The 20,853-nt window shown below is 49.5% G+C and overlaps 1 protein-coding gene across 2 annotated transcripts in view; it reads left to right on the top strand.

The window, feature by feature from the left end:
- The first annotated feature begins 6,382 nt into the window (after positions 1 to 6,382).
- Positions 6,383 to 20,853, top strand: part of SEPTIN8 (septin 8) — a 34,572-nt gene continuing 20,101 nt past the window's right edge. The window contains exon 1 of one of the 2 annotated variants that reach the window (XM_021549511.2): positions 6,383 to 6,518. In XM_021549511.2, coding sequence (XP_021405186.1) covers positions 6,489 to 6,518 — 30 coding nt within the window. In that variant the 5' untranslated portion in view covers positions 6,383 to 6,488. The remainder of the gene's footprint in view (positions 6,519 to 20,853) is intronic. The other variant, XM_021549512.2, reaches the window with a different exon arrangement.

Below are 20,853 nucleotides of genomic sequence, written 5' to 3'. Positions count from 1 at the left end.
CAGTGAAGTAAACTGCATAGTGAACCTGGGGGCTTTTCTGCCCCCCTCAGAGGAGGAAGGTGAAGGTTGCAATTATCCACACCACACAAAACCAGGAAATAAAGTGGGAGATCAAGCACAGTATCTAGTGAGAGAAGTTTCTACTGCCCAAAACTGAAGGAAATGGTACTCTAGGTCTTGCTCTTTCCCACATGATATTCTCAGAGCCTCAGGGAAGATGAAATGCCAGGCTGGAAGCAAAAAAAGAAGAAAAGGGAATGTGAAAGGTTAGTCCCAGTCAGACAGGATGCTGCTGCTGCTTTGTAGAAAGGCAAAGTTTAGCTGCTAATGACTACAGATGGGATTTCTACCTCAAGGAAAACTTATTTTCCTCCAAAATGAAATCAGGGTTTCCAGAATAAACAGGATGACAAAGCCCATGATTTCCCACTTTTCTTATTGATATATTCATGTGAAACAAAGACCGCACATTGTGAGGGAAAATAGCTCTTTCTTTGTTCCATGGAGAAATGCAGTAACCTTCCATAGATAAACAATTGAGCAAAAGTCTGTGAAGGGGTGGAGGGGGATGGGGGGAAAGGGGAGGGGAGTTTATTTACAGATAAAAGGCATTTTCTCATAAACAAGAAGGATTCAGCTCTAACTCAAGAACCTCAGTAACTAGTTCAGATGATGTTTCTTAACAGCAGCCATTCAAACACAGTTTTCTGTGTATCTCAGAGTCTGTATTTATTAAATACTGCTTGTTCACACAGATGAGGTAAGGATTCATCCCAAGCATCCTCTATTTTTCATATGATGCCTGTGAACTTGATGGGATTTTAGCAGGATAATGCAAACCTGGTGTGAGGTTCAGTGTGGTAATAGAATCATCAATTCATAGAATGATTTGGGTTGGAAGGGACCTTAAAGCTCCCAGCCTCCCTGCCATGGGCAGGGACACCTTCCACTGTCCCAGGTTGTTCCAAGGCCCATCCAGCCTGGCCTTGAACACTTCCAGGGATGGGGCAGCCACAGCTTCTTTGGGCAACCTGTGCCAGGGCCTCACCACCCTCACAGGAAGCAGTTTTCTTCTAACAGTTAATCTAAATCTACCCTCTGCTGCACTTCAGCATTAGGTGGCAGGGAAATATGGGGTCTTTTTCTTTACAGGAATGAACCTACAGCTCCTTTTGATGTCCAGCTTAGAAAGATAGCACAAATGTCTTATAAGCTACATATATTGTCAACTTAAATGAAAGTTTAATAAAATGCTTGGTGGTGTTGATGCTAAAAGAGTAGCTATAAACCATTTCTAGCAATCCCCAGTTCATACAGTGAAAAATGTATAGTTATCCAAAAGCTGCTTCCTCTGGTCTATGTTGAAAACCCTGAAGGAAATGTGTTTATCTGCACCACCTGGATTTAAAAATCAAGGATTTTATTCAGCCTAGAAAAAAGTTAGAGCCATCCTCAACAGGCCTTGGTCTTGTTTCTGTACTCATGTGGCAGGTGGGATGATCTCTTGCTCTCTGTGTCTCCCTACAAAGTCAAAGGGGCTGCGTGATAACATTTATTTCTCTACTTTCATTACCTATACCTGTGCTCACAATGTGAAGTGAAGCACCTCCTGCTGATCTCCCCAGCCATCAGAACTGTGCTGCTGCAATGCCACCACCCATGCAGAGAAGGGCACTTCCCCTGCTCTCCCCAGGACACAGAGATGCCAGGGACACATTTGTGCCTCTGCGGTCCTTTGTGCTCTCTGCTCCAGGTCTTCACTGTAAAAACCCCACAGGTCATCTTAAATTCACTGTGGTTTTAGCAGGTACAAATACTCCATGAAATTTAAAGTCCTTGCAGGAGCATCCAGCACTATAATATAAATTTAATTACAGAGCTATTAGGAATAATTTGCATAACAATTAGCAATTAAACGAGTCACCAAATCCAAGTCGCTTCTCTTGAAGCAGTTTTTATGCAACTGAACCTTGTGAAAACAGCAGGGTTTCTCTTGATTTGGCATTAGAAACAGTGTGCTTTTTGAAATAACAAGGTGATTAAAAATAACTGTGGGTGTTTATGCAGTGCTCTGCTGTCACAGAGACCTGCCCCACGCTGGTGGCAGCACTGCTGGACAGAGGGACAGAGGACTCCAGCTCCAGGAGGTCTGAGCAGCACAGCTCAGAGCCAGGAGGCAGCAGTGATCTGCTTGATCTGCTGCAGTCTCACCATTTCCTTTGTGCTGTGAATCTTTGCATCTAACATGCAGCTCACAGACACCAGCAACTGTTTGGGAATGAGAGAAACAAGAAGGAGATGTCTTTACAAACAAACTGTGAGCCTCGTGGTACATAAGGCCAGATACAGAGAGGTGAAAGAAGCAATGGGGGTAACCATAAATTCCATAGGAATTCCACTAATTGATACAGACTCACTCAAGATGGTGCTACATCTCTGGATTTAGAGAAAAAGAACAGAGACACGAGGAAAAAGGAAAACAGGGAGGTATACATTAGAAGGGGGTATTAGGAAATTTTGGGAAGTCTGTACCTATCAAGTACCTCAGGCAATGGGGAAAGAGAAAAGAAGATGTGACCAGGAAATTAGGATAAAAAGGAGGCTGCATCCTCTAAAAATTTTGTGATACCCCAGGGGAAATGCCCCATGGTCTCTCCCTTTTTTCAACTAAATTTACAGGACTACTCTGTCTCCTTTTTGGACGTAAACTTCTGACGTTTGTAGATTAATTCTCCTGACAGGAATGAGCTTTTGTGAGCCTCCTCTTGTTACATTGTGCACTTTACTGCAACAGAACAGAGCTCATAATGAATCAAAGTCAATTGCTTCTCCAAAAGTACCTGGCATTATGGCATTCAGCCATGTGTTAGGCAAGAATTTTACACTGTCTTAAATAAGGACTCACAAAGCTTATTATAAAATAAATAAGTAAAAAAAAAAAAAAAAAAAAAAAAAAAAAAAAAAAAAAAAAACACAAAAACTTTCAGGTATTTTTATCTGTTTACTTTTGCTTCTTTGTGATATATGAAAGCAGCCTGGAAAGTTAACTCTGCTTCTGTATTAACTGTTTGACTTGCATCTGTATACCAGAAATACCAGATTTTAGCTTCCACATTTTTACTGAGGGAGCCAGGGAGAACTGGAGAATCTTTGGGAATCAGCCAAAGAAACAAGGTGATAAAATGAATGTCTAGTCTGCAGGAACATTTCACTTGCAAGGGGTAAATGAGTAAAAGGTTCAGCAAGTTTATAACAGTGCTCAGGCTTGGCTACAGGGGCCATGGACCAGCAGGACAGCTTTGCTGTCCCTGGCAGCATTAACAGCTGTGGCTGTGACAGCAAAAACATTCAGCAATGACCTTTTTAGAGAAGTACATTTTAAAAAACCTGTCTTTATCTACAACTAATACATGGATTAGCAGAATTAATTTAGTTGTAGGCAGCTTGCTCAGGAAAAACAGCTCCTTTGACCTGCACTAGATCTATCATATTTCAAAAAGCAAATTATTTGGATTACATTATCTCAGAAAATGTCTTGAAATTGTTTAAAGGAAGAACCGCTGATCCCTCTAACCCTTGCCCTCCCCATTCAATTAACTACATCTAAGTTTATATCCTGTATTATTTCTCCAGCATAAGCGAAGACCCCTTCCAAAATGATCAGGGTTTCCCAGAACTCCTGCAGCACTGTGCAGGTGGAACACGAGGGGGCTTGGGAAAAATCAAAGCTGTGGAGATGTAAAATATGCACACCTGCTGTAAGCCAGTGACTCAGTGGCTGCCCTGTGTCTGGTGTGTGCACCGAGGATGGGCTTTCAGCAGCTCAGCCGAGCAGATGCTGCCGGACAGCAAAGGAGAGAGGGCTCTGTGAGACTCCAAAGCTGCTGGGGGATTTTTACTGGGCCCTCAAAAGTTGCACAGCACCTGCTCCATTTATGTGCACACACTGCTTTTCTTTGACTTCTATGGGTAGTGGCGAGAGGGACCAATCTGATTTCTATGTATGCCCGATGTGTGTTCTATTCTCATGGGGGCTGTACAGCCTATTCTCTATTCTCATGGGGGCTGGCAGCCCTGTCCCCGGGCAGTTCCTCCTCAGGCCAGGGAAGCCTCCAGGGCCGGGCTGTGAGTGACCCTCGCTGGCCCGGCGGCCCGTAGAGAACGCACGGGAAATCAAGCTGCGGCAGGAACCTTGGCACGTAAAAGCAGTAACTGCGGCACACAGGAGCCATCTGTGCTTTGGGTTTCTGGAGGGATCAGGGGCTCACTTGGAGGGTCATCCTGGTCCTTCTCCCCCCTTCCGCCTTTTCCTGCTTCCCTGCCCGTCCCTGCTCTGCCCGGCTTCACCGTGCCCGCGACCCATCTCAGCACCGGCACGAACTCGGGCTGCGCTGCCTGCCCGACGGAGCGGGCACCGTGCAGCCAGCCTGTCCCACCGTGCCATCAGGTACAGCCTGTCCCGCCGTGCTACCGGGCACAGCCAACCTGTCCCGCCGTGCCACCGGGAAGAGCCTGTCCCGCCGTGCCACTGGGCACAGCCAGCCCCACCGTGCCACCGGGCACAGCCAGCCCCACCGTGCCACCGGGCACAGCCAGCCCCATCGTGCCACCGGGCACGGCCAGCCCCGCCGTGCCACCGGGAAGAGCCTGTCCCGCCGTGCTACTGGGCACAGCCAGCCCCACCGTGCCACTGGGCACAGCCAGCCCCACCGTGCCACTGGGCACGGCCTGTCCCGCCGTGCCACCGGGCACAGCCAGCCCCACCGTGCTACCGGGCACAGCCAGCCCCGCCGTGCCACGGGGCACAGCCAGCCCCAACCGTGCCACCGGGCACAGCCAGCCCCACCGTGCTACCGGGCACAGCCAGCCCCGCCGTGCCACGGGGCACAGCCAGCCCCAACCGTGCCACCGGGCACAGCCAGCCCCATCGTGCCACCGGGCACGGCCAGCCCCAACCGTGCCACCGGGCACAGCCGCCCTGCTGCCAGCCCGCACCCAGCCCAGCCCGCAGCCGCCGCCGTGGCCCGCAGCCCGAGCCCGCCCGTTCCTGCCCGTGGCCGCCGCTGTTTCTTTATGCGCTGCCCACCGCAGCACCAGCCCGTAGTGCCCGGCCTGTGGCCGCCCCTGTCCCCTGCCCCGGGAACCTGCCGCTCTCCAGGAGCGCTCCGCTGGCCACGGCAGCCGCTCCCCGCCGGCGGAAGAACGCGCAGCCTGCCGCTGCTCGGGATCGCGCCCAGCCCGCCACGGGAGCTACACACACGTTCCACCTGCTGAGCTGCTGCTGACAGACAACCGGGGTTCCTGTGGTAACGCTGTCTCTGTCTTCTGTTTCCTTCCCCTCTCTTTTTCCCTCTCTGCTCATTCTCATAACCCCCTTTAGTAAAAACACTTACCCTTTTTTATCAATAAACGGTGCTCAGATATAATATTGCTGTGTTTGCTCTTTATTTTCACCTGAGAAATCTATCAAAAGAATCCTCCCCGAGTCCCCCTTTTATAGTGGAACGGGACAAGTGGTAGGAAGAATTATTTTCTTGTTGGGTTCAAAATTATCGTCGTGAGTCCCTTCGTCACAAAGAGTATTGTAGGCAGAACTACTTGGTCAAACTCAGCTCTCCAAATCTGAAGAGTGGATTGCTCCAAGAGAGAGGGTGAGGAGGAAAGATGAGGATACAACAGGGACAGAGAAAAAGCCTCAGGCGAAACCAGGGCAACAGAGATGAGCGGTGCAGGTCTGGTCGAGTGACCCGGCAGCACCGGGAGCACGCACGGCTCCGGTGAGCTGTGCCTGGGTAGCTGCACTGCAGCAGAGGGCACCACAAAGCAACAGAACCCGCTCTGTGCTAACCAATAGTGCAGTACCAATGTCTGCGTTACAGAGACCGGCGCTGGCCTCGGCTCTGTGCCTTAGATGGGAATCAACGACGAAGAAACACTCCACAGCCCTCTGTTTCATACTTTAAATTAGCACAAGCACGGGCAGCGTTAATGGCTGTGAGCTGTGTCCGGCTCAAACCCACGCTGAGGCTGCCACTTTGGTGTGGCTGCCGCGTGTTACACCTCGGCGCAGAGGCGCGGCTGCCCTGCGGAACGCGATGTCCCGGCTCTGTGTGACACCTGCAGAGGATGCTGCCGGCCCTGCCGCCGCCACGCTGTCCCGTTCCGAGGGCGCTCACAGCCCCTGCTCCTGCCAGGCCACCCGTGCCATGTGCTCGCCCGCAGACCTGACCCCGGCAAGGAGCCGTGCGGGGCGGCCCGGCCGCTGCTGCCGTCCCCGCCGCGCTGAGGGCGGCAGCACCGCCCGCGGCCGAGAGCGGCGCGGCCCCGCCCCGGCCCGCCCCGGCCCGGCCCGGCCCGGCCCGGCCCGGCCCCTCGGCTCCCGGTCCGGCGGGCGGCGCCTGCGGCGGGCGGAGGAGGCTCCGGGAAGTGGCCATATTGGATCCATTCAGCCGCAGCCACTGGCGGCGGGCAGCGGCAGCAGCGCGGCCATGGCCGCCACCGACCTGGAGCGCTTCTCGGTGAGCACCGCCCGCTGCCCTGCGCCTCCGCGCCCGCTCAGCTCCGGCTTGCTTTGTCGCTCGGTGCGGGGGAGTAACCCCCGGGTGGTGGGTCCGGGGCGCGGCGGGGGATGGAGCCGGGGACGGAGCGGGGCGATCGGGGAAAGTGCTTGCGGGAAGGTGCTGGCCGCGCCGTGGGCGGAGGGCAGCGAGGGAAGGGCTCCGGGGCCTCGCAGCCGCCTCTGGTGCTGGCAGCGGCAGCGCCGCGTTCGGGGAGTCCTGCCGGGATGCCCGGGATGCTCGGGATCGGGATCCGGACCGTGCGCCCGCAGGCACGCATCGCCCCGCAGAGACGGGCGGCAGGAAACGGGGTCAGACTTCCCAAATACCAATTGTTTACATACCGCTGGTATCCAAACACTCCGCAGTAGTAACTTAGCGGTGTGTATATAACACAGGGAGGGACACGCAGCTTTAAACACAACTAAAGCAAACCCTTGAGGCTGGCTGCCCTCTGAGCCAATGTATGGGGAATGCTGTACAGCAAATATGGAGCGTGACCTGTGCACTGCCGCCTCTCTGCAGCTCACATGTTGTATAACTGCTATCGGAAGTCAATCTGGCTAAAATCTGTCGGCCCAAAACTATTCTTTGTCTACAGCTTGAATTTTTTGTTGTTGTTGTGTTTGGAAGGGCTGTTCTCCTTAAGTAGCTTGGTGTTGTGTCTTGTACGCTCGCAGAGCTAAAAACATTTTTACCGCATTAAATAGTACAGCTCTCCAAAGTCAGAATAGTCTGCTGTGATATTACTAAATAACTGGGAACAGCAGTGGTGGCTGTCTGAATTATAGGCATGCCCTTTGAGCACAAACAAGTCCCTGCTACTGTTTTCTCTGTAAGCTACTTTTTGCCAAGGATCTCAAACCCTCTTCATTTCTTTGACTCCTGGCCCAAAAGTTTCCAATTCAGGAATGACTTTTCAAGACTGTAACTTACTTAAAACCTGCATAAAGGAAAATTGAACTGAGGCTCTTATTTAAGAAAGCTAATGTTTCTAGGCTCTGGGAGGAGTAGATTAAGGTAATTACAGTGGCAGAGAATGAAAACACCAAGACTCTCTCGCTGCAATTCTTTCTGCATTGGTATAATATCAAAATACTTTTAATGTTAATTTGGTGTGCCTGCTGTTGCCTGTGCACATTTTCATAGGTGTTACAGGAACCTAAAATATTGCCTAGTTCTGGAGAAAATTGAATTAACTTGCTTTTTTTTGTGTGTATTTTCATCAATACTCTGTTGCTTTGATTTTTTAAAAAAGAAAGGGGGGAAAAAGTCCTCCTGAAGGCGTTTGGCTCTCATTTGGGCACCAAAGGGAAATGGCTGGGCTCCAGCATGGCTTGAGTGTCCACCTCCATTAGGAAGAAACCTACTTGCTTTGTGCAATGAGCAGGGATGGGTTTATAGGGATTTGCAGGTGTAGTAAAGCTGATGATCTCAGTTTGCCTTTTGCTTGGAACCATGGATCTGGCAGAGGTGGGTAGGAGAGCACCATCTATCTCGTTTCCATTTGGTGTGGGGCAGGTGTTTGTCCCAGCTGCTGTTTCCCTTAGCCCCAGCTTGCATCTCAGCTGTTTTTCCTCCAGCAGCATCATGGAAACCTCATGATTCAGGTGTTCTGAGTTGTTCTTTCTGCAGGGCTTACAGGTTTCTTGTTGCCATTTTATGTTACCATACCTCAGCTTCCTGAGCATGAAGCCCATGTGGGAGTAGCTTGTCATTGCCAAGCAAAGGTGATGATAAATTCACTTATTTTTACCAGCTGTTTGTATTTTCAGTAGGAAGTAATGTTGAAAAAGCTCCTGAAGTAAGGGTTTAATACACAATAGATCGTGATTGGTGAAGCTATTTATAAGTGTCCAGCTGACATTGATATCCTGGAATGTAGTGATCCTTAGGTTTGGATAATGTGTTTTGAAAACTCCCCAGATGCACACTTCCCTTGTACAGTCCTCCAGAGTGCCTCTGTCTCCAGCACAATAAAGTTCCCTTCAAGTGCTGTTGGAAATGACCAACAAAAACAAATAAAAGGAAACTCACCCATGGAAAGCTGCCTCTGAGGCAGCAGGATCACACCAGTGGTGCTCAACACCACCTTTGTTTTTGTGTTTTGAGAGAAATTTGCTTCAGCCCCTGGAGACTGAAGTTTTGTGCTCATCTGCTCTGGTAGCCACAGCTGTGTTCAGGGCTTAGGCTGCAGGCATCACTTCTGGAGCTGCTCACCACCAGGGTGGAAGAACTGATAAAGTGTGGTTAATTGATGAAATACTTTTATTTTGTCATTAAAGCTTATAGCTTCTCCATTGCCTGGGCTGGTCAGTGCTGAGTTAGCACATGTGGTGATTGCACTGGAGCAGACTAGCAGTACTGCAGTACTACAGACTAGCTAATACTAGCAGTATTAGCAAGGATGTTGGGATGTTGAGTGGGAAACAGCCCAGCCACCACGTGCAAGTGGAAGCCAGAAGGTGCTCGAAATGCAGAAGCTCTGAAGGAGCTTGGAAAAGCTGGAAGGAGAAAAAGTGACAGAGAGGGACTGAAGATGCATTGAAGAGTAAATGGGATGAGATGTGAGACTGAGACTGTGAGACTTCTGCTTTCCCAAATCTGTTGTTTTCTCTTTTTAAATAAAACACACTGACCTCACAAAATGCTGCTGGTTAACTATCTGCACTAACTCACAGCCTGACATGGTGGTGCAAAGGCAGTGGGCTCCAAACTGAGCAGTTCTGTGAGAAGAAGCAGGTGTCCTCAGTCTCAGGGTTGGGCTCAGATAAGAGTTTAATGTAAAAAGCCAACTTTGGTTGGTTGTTCTGGGTGGACACTGTGATTGCCTGCATGGACAGGGGTGTGTGAACAGTGATGCTCAGGGCAGAGGGCACTGGACACATGTACCTGGCATGTGTGAGCCCTGGCTGGGGATAGCTGTCCAAATGCAATCCTGAGATTTCCCTTCATGTAAGTGATTGACAGCTGGGCTGGTACTGGCAGCTTTATGATAAATTAATGTCCCTTAGAAGATCTTGCAGGAAAAAACACCACTTTAAACAGAGGAAAGCTGAAGACCAATTTCTTTGCTGGAAGTAGATGATAGGATTTGCTTTCTCTCAGAGAGTTGCTGAGCTTGGGGAGGATCTGGCAAGTTTGTCAGCTGTGTGTGAATGGTACCTGTTTACACACCACTGCCTTCTTGTCACCTGCTCCCAGCTTTGTGGGAGGAGAGGAACCTTTAGATGATGCCTGTTCCTGCCACAGCTGCCATTGTGATAAACTTCACATGCTGCTGCTGCTTTCTGTAAGCTCGGGGTTCACTAAATGACTGCACAGCCCAAACCCACTGTTCTCTGTAAGGGGCAGTGGGATGCCCTAGTCCATGAAAGACAGGCTTGAGGAGTGAGCTGAGAACAGCTCTGTGTTTCATGACCAGAAGTCTTATCACTGCAGGTCCTAAGCACAGGCTTACCTTTTCTTCTAAATAAACTCTCAAGGAAAACCTTTCCATGGCTCAATTCCAGTGGAAAATGGGGTTGATTTGAAGTCAGACATTCCCTCTGCTCTGTTTTTTGCCCAGGCAGTTGGCACCACTTGGAAGTTCCAGTATTAAATCTCTTTGTTTCTGCTATTCGGTTATTTTACCTTTTGCCTGGAAAAACTCAAGTGATCCCCCATGCAGTGTGGAGCACAAGTGACAGATTTTTGTCCGAGCTGGTAGCAGGCAGCAGAAAGCCAACCCAGCAGGAGCAGCCCTTTTCCTCCCTGTGCTGGCCAGCTCTTCTGCCTGTAGCATTTGCTTTTCTGGGAAGGAACGATGCAGAAAATGGCCTTCCACTGGAGGGGACAAATTGGTGGTTGCATCTCCAAGCCTGTGATTCCTCCCCTGGAATTTTGCCTGTCCTCATGCAGGAAGCCAGCTCTGACTGCCTCAACCACAGAATCAATTAACTCAACCACAGCCCATGGCAGCTAAACACTTACTTTCAATGTATGCACTGGGTACAAACGTTGCCCAGAATAAGATGTTTTTTGGGCTTTTTTCCTCTTCCCCGCTGTGGTGCTGTCACTGCTGGTGAATCCGGGGTGTCTCTTCCTCCTGCAGCAGAGATGCAACATGTTGTTCTGCGTGGGAGCTCCAGAGCTCTCCGAACCACTCGGAGCTGCAGTGAGTGCTGAGGCAGTGGGTGGAGGGACGTGAGCTGGCGGAGGCTGAGGCCGCGTGTGCCCTCAGCATCGGCAAAACAAATGAGAGCCTGAAGAATAACTCCCTTTCAGGAGGCCGGCACGGTGTCAGGGCTTGTCGTCTGTGCTGTGGTGGCAGCTGTCAGCCAGTCCCCAGCGTTGCTGGAAGGCCAGAAGCTCCCTAAATATTATCTTCTGTGGCAGAATACCAGTGCTGTCTCCAGCTGCAGGGAGAGGCACAGCCCTGTCTCTGAGTGCCCCCGCTGTCCCCAGTCCTGTCGTCTCAAGGCACCACTGTGCAAGCCAAGGGCCCCTTCACTGGGCTGTTTTTCTGTCTGCAGCAGCAACAGTCACGCTCATCTCCTTTCCTTCTCGAGCTCCTCTGGCTCCGAGCTTGGGAGGGGAGAAGCTGGTATGATGCTGAATTGGCTTTTCCTGGGTTGTGCAATTAAGAGGAGGAATTTGGGAGGTGATGGGACTGAGTGAGACGTGCAGAGCGTGGGCATGCTGCACGCTTCATCCCACCTGTGTAGGGTAAAGGCACGTTTATGAGATTAGTTTGGATTATTCAGAATGTTTGAACATACTTCAGGCTGTGGATGGGAGAAGCTGCCCTGTTTGTTTCAGATGCCCTGTTTGTGCAGCCTTTGGAAATAACACTGTCCTGTACTTGTTTTGTTGAGGTAGGCCTTGTGTTTATGCAGAATCTGCTTGTTTCTCCTCCTCCCCACATCTGCATAGCTGCAGCAAGCTCTGGATTTATATCTGAAGCATTGCATTTGTCTTCACATATCATAAAAATCTCAGACAGCTAAGAGAGCCCACCTCTTCTCCTAGAGCAGCCCAAGTGAGAAAAAACATCCTGAAAGTGCTCTTTGTCCTCAGTCCCAGCCACATGCTTTCCTTCCAGAACCTCTTCTCTGGCATAAGCAGCCATGCTCATCCAGTTGGTGACATTGGGATGCAGAAGGTAAACCCAGACAGGGAATCGGCATCCTCCACATGGGGTGATGGGAGACTTTCAGAGAGGAGTGGTGTCAGCGAGAACCACAGGATTCTTGGACACAGCCCTAATTGCCGCTCTCGGCTTGTGGCTGACCAGGTCAGGGCTGTGAAGGCAGCACTTTTAGATGTTCAGATTCCTTTGTGAAACTGAAAAGTGTCTGTCTCCCACACGCATGAGATTCCAGAGATGTCAGACAGCTCGAGCAAGGTTCCCATCCAGCGCCCTGTCTCGGGGCTCGTGCCCTCTCTGGCTGCAGCGCCTCAAACCCAGACTGTCCCAGGGAGCTGTGGAGCCAGAGAGCCTGGGCTGGCTTTCCATCCAAGGGTTGGGGTTCTCCCATCACCATTGCATGCGATGCTGTGATGAGTCTGCATTTTGTGTGCAAGGAAACATGTGGGGAATGCATCAAGTCCCCCACAGGCAGCCGGTGCTTCAGCTGCTCTGGCTGTGACAGAGGCTGGGCTCAGCCTCAGCTTCTGCTCTGCTGCGTTCATGTCTGCCTGCACAGGGCTGCACAGGCATGCCTTCAGCTGCGTGTTCCCAGAGCTTGTGGTGATGCTGGAAAATGGAACCTTCCCTGTCTGGCAGGCTCTCCCTGCAATCCTCAGGTCTGTTGCTGGGAGAGGAGACCATCCCCGCTGTGTTGCACAGAGTGTGCATTCCTGGGCTCTGGGGGCAGCTGGGGGCACGAGGGCATTGCCAGGTCTCTGCTCCAGGCCCTTCCCTCCTGAGCCACACTGATCCTGGCTTTCAGCTGTGCCCAGGAAAGGCTGCCTGAGGAAGGTGGCAGCTGGCCTCCCAGCAACATTCCCCTTCCCTTTTTCTGCAGCAAAGGTGCTTCCAGCTCATATGCCTAAATATAGATTTATTCTGTATTTTTATGCAGAACAAATAGTCCTTTCAGCTTATCTTTTTGCTAAGAGTATTTTTCAAATAGAGGTTTTCTTTTCCTTTTTTTCCGTTGCCTTTATTCTTCAGATTAAAGGCACTCTGTGCTAATACAATTGGAGGCTTTCTGGAGGCATGTGTTAATAGATTATATAGCAGTCAGCTTATTAGTATGATGACTCTGGTGTAGCCCTCAGAGGAGCTGAGTTGCTGTGGTATATTGTGGGATATTCTCTTTCTAGTGTCTTCCAGGCATTATTACAAGATGTGATCAGTAGCTGGAAGATCTGTTGGTGGAGATGGTGTGGGATGGTTGCATAAGGCAAACTGGGAAACAGCATACAGTGGTGACCAAAAGCTCTTGGGTTCCCATTATATCTCTGTTCCCTTCTCTATAAATATACTGGATAGTAGTATTTATTGTAATTAGGCAATAAATTCTGGAAATGTATGTGGGAATTAGTCATGTTTATTTTAAATGGTAACTAAAGTAAATAATCTTGGTGACTGCTATCCAGGGTTTGGAGTGATGGGGATCCAGATCCTTTTCCCCCTCTTCCACACTTCTTTTAAACTGCTCCAAACCTTTTTCATTCCAGTCCTTAAGGGTAAGCACTCAGTTTGTCTCCTGGCTTTGTCCCACAGCCACTTGTGTTTGCCAAGTGTCTCCTCTTCCTCATGGAAGGATGCTGGGAAACCAAAGAGATTGCTCAGCCTAGAGCAGCTGAGTAAACTGGGAATGCATCACTGCCTTGGGTGAACTTGGAGAAAGTCTGTACTAGATAAGGTGCTAAGATTAGGCTCTTGACAGGGTTAATTGAGAAGTCCATTAAATGAAAAGCCTCAGCAGCTTCTGAATAAATAATTTTAAAAAGAAACTAACTAGGGCAGTGTTGGGTGGCATTGTTTGTATTACAGGATCTTTTTTTTTTTTTCAGTCTGTTTAAAAAGTTTCATTTGTGTTTTGGACTTTCCTTGGTTTTGAATAGCTTATGGGGGATGGAATTCTCAGGCTGCCGAGAAGCTGAACTTTCTCATCCTTTAAGGTCATTTTGGAGGAAATGTCTTTCATTTTTGGTTCCATAGCTTTCTTTATTTTTAACCAACTTTCCTTATTCTCAAAGGCAGCCTTCATGTTTGCAAAACACTGTATGCATAATGCCTGGTAAATCCTGCTTTGCTCCGCTGTAAACTCTCGTCCAGGACTTGTGATAAAGGCAAAATGCCCATTTAATCCTATCTTGATTAAGAAAAACCTCACAATTAATTAATTAGGCTTTATAAATGTTATAGGGAAATCACTAAATAACAGCTTAAGAAAAGAAGCATGTGGGAATTTTGCTTGTGGTGAAAAAAAGAGAGGAATTTAAGCCAGAAACAGTCAGTTTGTTTGCAGAAAATTAAAATTGATGTTGCATTCACAGGTTGTGAATGGATCAGCTTGGATGTGTGTGGTATAAGGAGATGAGGAGCTTTACTCTCCCTTGAGACTTGGCTTTGCACATCGGCAAAAAGTGACGTTTTAAGCCTGTGCCATTTGATTGTGTAGATGCGTGTAGGATTTTTGTGTTCTGTGGTTGTGGTGTTTTCCTGAAGGAGGGGGGCTGGAGTGAGGCTGAAGGCTCAGCTCACTGTGTGCTCAGGGGTGTGGGAGGATGAGGCTGGTGCAGGAGGGAGCGGGTCCTGCTCCAGGCTGGCTGCAGGACACAGCACAAGGTGTGTGCTTCAGGAATCCAGAGCATCTTGGCACCCACGCCCTGGATACAGGAACCCAGTTAAGGAGTTTGCCTAAGGAGTTCCTCCCTTCAAAGGAGCTTGGCTTGCTCCTGAAATCCCTGTCCACCTACTTTTGGGAGGAGGCTGCAGTGTGTGCTCAGCACTGGTTTCACAGCAGAGCCTTCGCTTCCCGAGTCTGCCCTGGGGCACATTGTGCAACATTGGCACTGGCCCAGTGGTATTTTGAAATGTTTGTTCTGTAGGTGCTGAGCATTGCACTTCCCAGTGCGCTCACTGGTCACTTGCTGGTCTTCAGGTTTGTGAATAGCTCTTAAAAATGGGTCCAAAAGTTAAAGGCAGGAGCCTCAGCTCTTGACCCTTCTTGCTTCTGTAATATAAAGTGGCTCTGATTTTTACTTGGCATGTCTTGGTGGTGACTCCATATGTGGTTTCTTCAGTGATGTTTTTGCCTGCCTGCAGTGCAGCTGGGAGCCAGGAGGGATATGAATAAAGGCTTGAGTGTCTGGGAAAATTCTTGGCATTCTTAGGAGAGCGGTTTAACGGGGAGGGGGGCTGGGAATTGTGTTGGTTTAGTGTGAGGTTTTTTGGGGGGACTCCAGTGTAGGCTGGAAGCTTATTGTGAGCATGCAGCAACTGGAGATGGCTGGCTGGCACAGCATCCCACGCACGGAGAGCTGGCTTAGATGTGGCTGTGCTTCTGTGTGTTGGAAAACAGACGGAAGGGAAGGCTCTGCCCTGCCACTGCTGAAGGGAAGAGCAGTGCTAGGCATCACCATGTTACCTCTTACAGCTCTTTAGGGTTGCTACAGCAGGGAAAAACAACACTTGCCCTCCCTGCACAGGCATAGAAGGCTCACAGTCTCAGGTGCATCCTGGTTGACTGACCACCACCAGAGCTGGCAGGAGCAGGAGGCAGCAGAAAAGATGAAGCTCTTCATCTTCTGTTGTTGGTATTGTAAGATAAGTGGTAAATCAGCAGAAACACCACATCTGTGGGCTTGTTTTTTATTCCTTTCTTCATTCCCCAGCCTGTGATTAAGTGCTCCACAATGGGGATCTGAAATTTTAAGCCTGTGTTTAAGATTAACTGAAAACCTTCAGAACTGGCTGTGTGCTTGCACTTTGCAAATCTCATTGAGATTAGGTGCCATTTAGATGTGACAATCCACTGGCCAGCCCAGCTGAGTGTGCTTTATTTTGTCTCCAGTGCCAAAGGCACCCACAAGGTCACGCCTACTCCACCTCTGCTGAGCCCTCTGTTAAGACTTACCATGCTCAGAATCCTCTCACTGTCAAATCTGCTCTTATTACCTCTATTGGACCATCTCCTTCTGCTTAATAGGCTGCAAAGTGCAATTTCATTCAGTGGTGCTGTTGTACATCTAATAGTCATTAGCCTGGGAGTAAAGACAGGTAATGTTTTCATGTGTATTAGTGAGTTTTAAATGTTGCTCACGCCACAGAGGTGTTTTTCTTATATGGGGTTGGTGTTGCTGTTAACTGCCCCTCAGGTCTGAGCTAAGCACAATGGAAACATGAGTCCGTACTCACTGCTGTCACTTTGCAATTGTCAAGTGGCATTTATTGAGCTGGCATTCAGAGATGGAGAGATTCTCCAGAGAGAGGTAATTTGTCAAATTTTTCTGCGTTGATCCAGAAGCTGGGCCAAGCCCCAGGGAGTGCCTGCTTGGACAAAGAAGCTGAATTTGGCTTCTGACACTGTTTGCCCAATGGTCTCTAGGCAAGTACTCAACTGCTCCATGACTCAGTGTACTTGTGAAATGATGATAACCACAAGTGCCTTTTTAAAGAATCCTGAAGTGGTGGGCATTTGGGGGTGGTTGTGGGGTTGGGTGAGGGACCTGCATGTGCTGGACCCTGAAGCAGCCCCTCTCTGTTTCGTGGTTTGTGGAGCTGCTGCCCAAAGTGCCCAGCCTGAGAGGGGCCAGGCAGTGCCTTGGCTGGCACAGCAGGTGCTGTGGTGCCAGCAATGTGAGCCTGTACCTGGGACCAGCTGGCCCTGCTTGGGCTGGATAAACAGCCAGCTATCACTCAGTCTTTCCTCTGCTCAGTTGCAAAATCAGAATCCCTGCATCAGGATGGAATGATTTCCTGATCCCATGTCTTTCCATGCAGGAGACAAGGGAATAGCATCCTACAAACGCCACTGGTGCATGTATTAATCTTTGTGTTGCACACACTGCTGTGGATTGTGGATGGGGCATCAGGAGGGTGAAGTCATTGTTTTGTGCCCAGCAGCAGTGCCCAGCTGTGCCGGGTGCCGGGCCAGCCCCGCGGAGCTCTGCCGTGCCCGTGCAGGGTTTGGGGAGCCCTCCCTGCTCCTCCTCCTGCTGCTCTGAGTCACTGCTCAGGAACCTGCCGTCTGCCACCTCTGGTTTGTCCCTCTGTTTGGATTTGACTGTAAATCGGAGGGGAGAGGATCTGCGAGTGCCTGGCTCTCCATGTCCATGTGTTCCCTGCAGGACAAAGCAGTGCTCCTGGGAATAGCCAGTGCCACAGCCCTGCTGCGAGGCATCCTGTGGCACCAGCTGCAAAGCACTGGAGGATTTGTCATGGTGTAAGGTCAAGGTGACATCCAGGATCAAGGAATTTAGAAACAAAAGTCTGCCTCAGTATTGGGAATTGAAGTGCTGTGGAAAAGCGCCATACAGATGTCATGTTGTTGCCTCTTTGTGTTTTCTAAGTGTGTGTGTAAAATGAAAATGGGAAAACTCTGGGAGGAGAGGGACCTGAAATACAGCTGCCTAGTGAACTCTTGGAAGATGCAAACCCCTGTGTGGAGCTGGCATGGGGAGAGCTGTAGCCTGGCCACAGATCCCGGGCTGGTGGTACAGCCTTTGGGAGCAGCAGACACCTTTGGCTTGAAGGTCACTGCTCAAGTGTAAGCCTTATTCATGTAGCAGAAAGGAGAGAAAACTCAATTTCCTTCCTGCTCTCCCTGTAGGTCTTTGCTGTTTGGCCTTGGAAAATGTCAGCTGTTCATCTTTTCACTTATGTTTTGTTGGGCTGTAGAATTGGAAAAGGGCAGCTCAGATACAGAAAAGTTCTGTGGTACCCCTCAGGGTAAATGTCCAGGAGTCATCACTGTTTATCAGCTAAACCATGTGGTGTTTTGTTTTCCTTCTTAATTTTATTCAACCAGTTGCTTGTAAGCTGATGAAGCAAGGCTCAGAGTTTACATTACAAGTCCCATCATGCCAGGTTCACCCTTTTAAAAAAATAAGTATCATCATTTATGATTGTGGCATTCAATTACGCTTTTGTTTACCCATATGCTTTCACCTGCATCATTCAGGAAAAAAAGCCCGAGGGTTGTCTCAAGCAGGAAACACAAGCATATGTCACTATGGAGAATTTTGTGGTGGGACTAATTGAAAAATGATACTTCTAGAGATACTTTTTTTTTTTTAAACCAACTGATAACAGAATGATCTTCTCTAAACAAGGTCCACTCTGTTTATAATGCTCCTAGTGAAAGCAAAGGAAGCAGGGGCAGCACCTCTCAAAGCAGTCAGCTGCTCTGCTCTGCACCAGGAGCCCCAGCTAGGAACACTGCAGCTGAGGGGCAGCTAAACATGGAACTGGTCCCGCTGCTGACATTCCCCTGGGTTGTGCAGGCAGTGGTAAAACCACTTTTCCTGGAACAAGCTGCTGAAAAATGTAATGACGCAGAGTGAAACTGATGCTAATTTGGAGGTGAAGCATGAAGAGAAACTGTGATCGGGTTTTTATTTTTTTGAAGAATCATAGATGCACAGTTTGAAGCTGTAGCCTGTGCACTTCTCATAGGTTTCTTTTATCACTGTCTATGAAGAAGAGCCAAATTAGTATGTGATGCTGTGTTGATCCTCTTATGAGGATCTGGATCTGGTCTCTCTGATTGTGTTTCTCTGCTGCCTTTTCTTGTTTGGCGTGCAGTAAAGGGCCAAATACCATATCATCAGCAGTGGCTGTGGTGTGTGGCCAGCTGCCCACAGCAGTGCTGCTCCATCTGCCTGCCAGGACACAGGGCACAGCCCTGGTGACCCTGCTGGAGAGGGGCTTGGAAGCTGAAGTGGGTTTGCAGAGCACTTTTTGGTTCTCTGGACAGCTCTGTGCTGGTGTGGCCACGGGAATGGGCTGGTGTGCCATTGTGCATCCCAAATGCATCCTCAGCCTCCAGCTGGGAGTGACCAGGAGCCAGGGTGCCTGGTGCATTCCAGTGCATTTCAAGCACTATGGGTGGAGGTTTTACTTCAGTTCTTGTGGTGCTCAGCTGAATGTGTCCATCTGTGCTACCAAGGACATATCTGTCTTTCTGCTGCATGCTAAGAAAAGAGTTCTGTGTTGTTGCTGTCAAATCAGAGCTAAAGACACATAAGATACCTGATACATCTCTCTGGGATGGCTGTTCCTGTGGCCATGCCCCTAGATGCCATTTCTGTGTCTGCTGCCTGGACAGAACATTTGTGAAAATGTAAGGACTTAGGATTTGAAAATACATAAGTTCTGCTCTGACCTTATGATGAATCTTTCATTTCCCACAAAATTCCAGATTCAAACTATGATTTATACCCTTGGCTCTCTGCTTCAAGCCAGAAGATCAGCTCAAGGCACAGAAATCTTTGAAGAGCATGTTCAAAGACTGCAAGGAAAGCCCTGGCAGCTGCTCCATCATAGGATGTTATTAATGACCCAAGAAGGGATGTTCAGGGCTGCAGTTGCTATTTCAGGTGAGAGTTCCCACCTGGAGCCATTGCAGACTCTTAATTGTCATACTGTGTAATGATGAAATGGGCTTCAGCAAAGGTTGGATGCCTTGTGGTTGTTTGCAGCCCCAGGATGGGTCCTGCCTGGTAAGAAGGACCAGATTGTCTCTACTGTGAGATGGAGGGACCTGGTTCACCCTGCGTGCTGTGGAGGGCAGGAGTGTGCAGGGACCAGTGCAACTGGAAAGGGCAGGGCTGTGTTCCTGCCTGGCTCTTGCCATGGCTGATCCCAGCTGGCTCTGCCATATGACCTGCCCAGCTCCTATCCTGCAAGGCAGTCTCATTGCTGGCAAAAGTATGGAGAAAGCTCTACTGAAATCCTTAGCTTTTGTTTAAAACAAACTAAAACACTAACAAAACCCCCTACATTGCTGCATTAGTGCTGCCCTCATTTATTGCAGCATTTGTGTTCTGGGTTGATTATTTATGCTGAGTGTGGCAGGCTGGCTGTTTCTGCTGGAATGGGTTCTACTTGGAGTGTGACCTTGTCTTCCCTAGCAGGTGAACTTTCAAGCTGTCCTTGGGCCACCCTGGCATGTGGGAGCTGGCCAAAAGGGCTGGTCATTTGGGGCTGCTCATACAGGATCCTGTCCAGCACAGGTCCGTGCACCAAACTCCACAAGTGAGCACTGGTTGTGTTCACAAGGCTGTCAGGTTTCCAAGCTCGATGGATTGGAGGCAAAGAATAAAACAGTGAAAACCTTCCCCCTCCTTTCTTTATTTTCCTAGTCTTCCTACTTCCCAACAGCTGCTGCCATTGTTTATCCTAACACAGCAAAATCCCTTTGGAGCTGAGTGACAGCTGAACACACTGCAAGCACAACAAATGTCTTTCTGCTTTGGTATCGGCAGTGCCTTGAACTTGAACCAAGTTACTTCTGCTGCTTACAGAAAAAAAGCAAACTGCATTTCAAGGTCACTGGCAAAAATTATTCCACTGAAGTCTGGCTCATTGATTTAACAGCTTTGAGAGATGGCGAGCAGCTCTGAGTAGGTGTATTCCTGTCCTGTAGTGAACAGCGACTGAGTGCCAAAAAAAAAAGAGAAGAAGCCCTGTGTGGATGCATTTGGGTATCCTGCAGCCAAGGCATGACTGAGTTCTCAATGCAGGCTTGCCTGGCTGGAGCCTATTTAAATGCAGCCTTGCTGAGCTGGAGCCTATTTTAAAATCTCGAGCAGTGGTGCTGCCTGTTGCCTGGAAACCTCCTCCCAGCTTCAGGCACTTTCAGCCTAATCATAGCCATCGGCAGCCTTTATTTATTTCCCATCCAAAATGTCATTCCAGGCTTCTAGTTTGTATTTTTGTTTGCTTGTTTTTGTTTATTATTTAAAATGAAAAGACACAAAGTGTAACCGTCAGACCCAGTGGCTTTCTGTGGGAACAGCTTGCCTGGCTGTCACCGCATTGCAGTGCTGGGAACTGGCATTTAAGCTCTGGGAACTGGTGGCTCAGAGGGACACGGGGAGGATGAGAAGCAGGGGCTGAGAGATTGGGCTGAGAGCCTGAGGAAGCCCCCCGAGCTCAACTGGTGCCTGCAGGGGCTTCCTGTGCCTTGTGCAGCCTCTGGGCAGAACCAGAGCTCATCAGCTCCGAGTCTCTGCCCAGCACACGCAGAGTTTCCCTTCCCAGTGCGGTTGTGCCACCCGTGCAAGACCCACAGCTCAGCATTTGGCTGCCTGGAGCAGCACAGACTCACCTTTAACACCCCCTCTGTCCTGGGGT

The sequence above is a fragment of the Lonchura striata genome, chromosome 15 (assembly GCF_046129695.1).
Source record: "Lonchura striata isolate bLonStr1 chromosome 15, bLonStr1.mat, whole genome shotgun sequence".
Lineage (NCBI taxonomy): Eukaryota > Metazoa > Chordata > Aves > Passeriformes > Estrildidae > Lonchura > Lonchura striata.
This window is presented reverse-complemented; position numbering and strand designations above follow the sequence as displayed.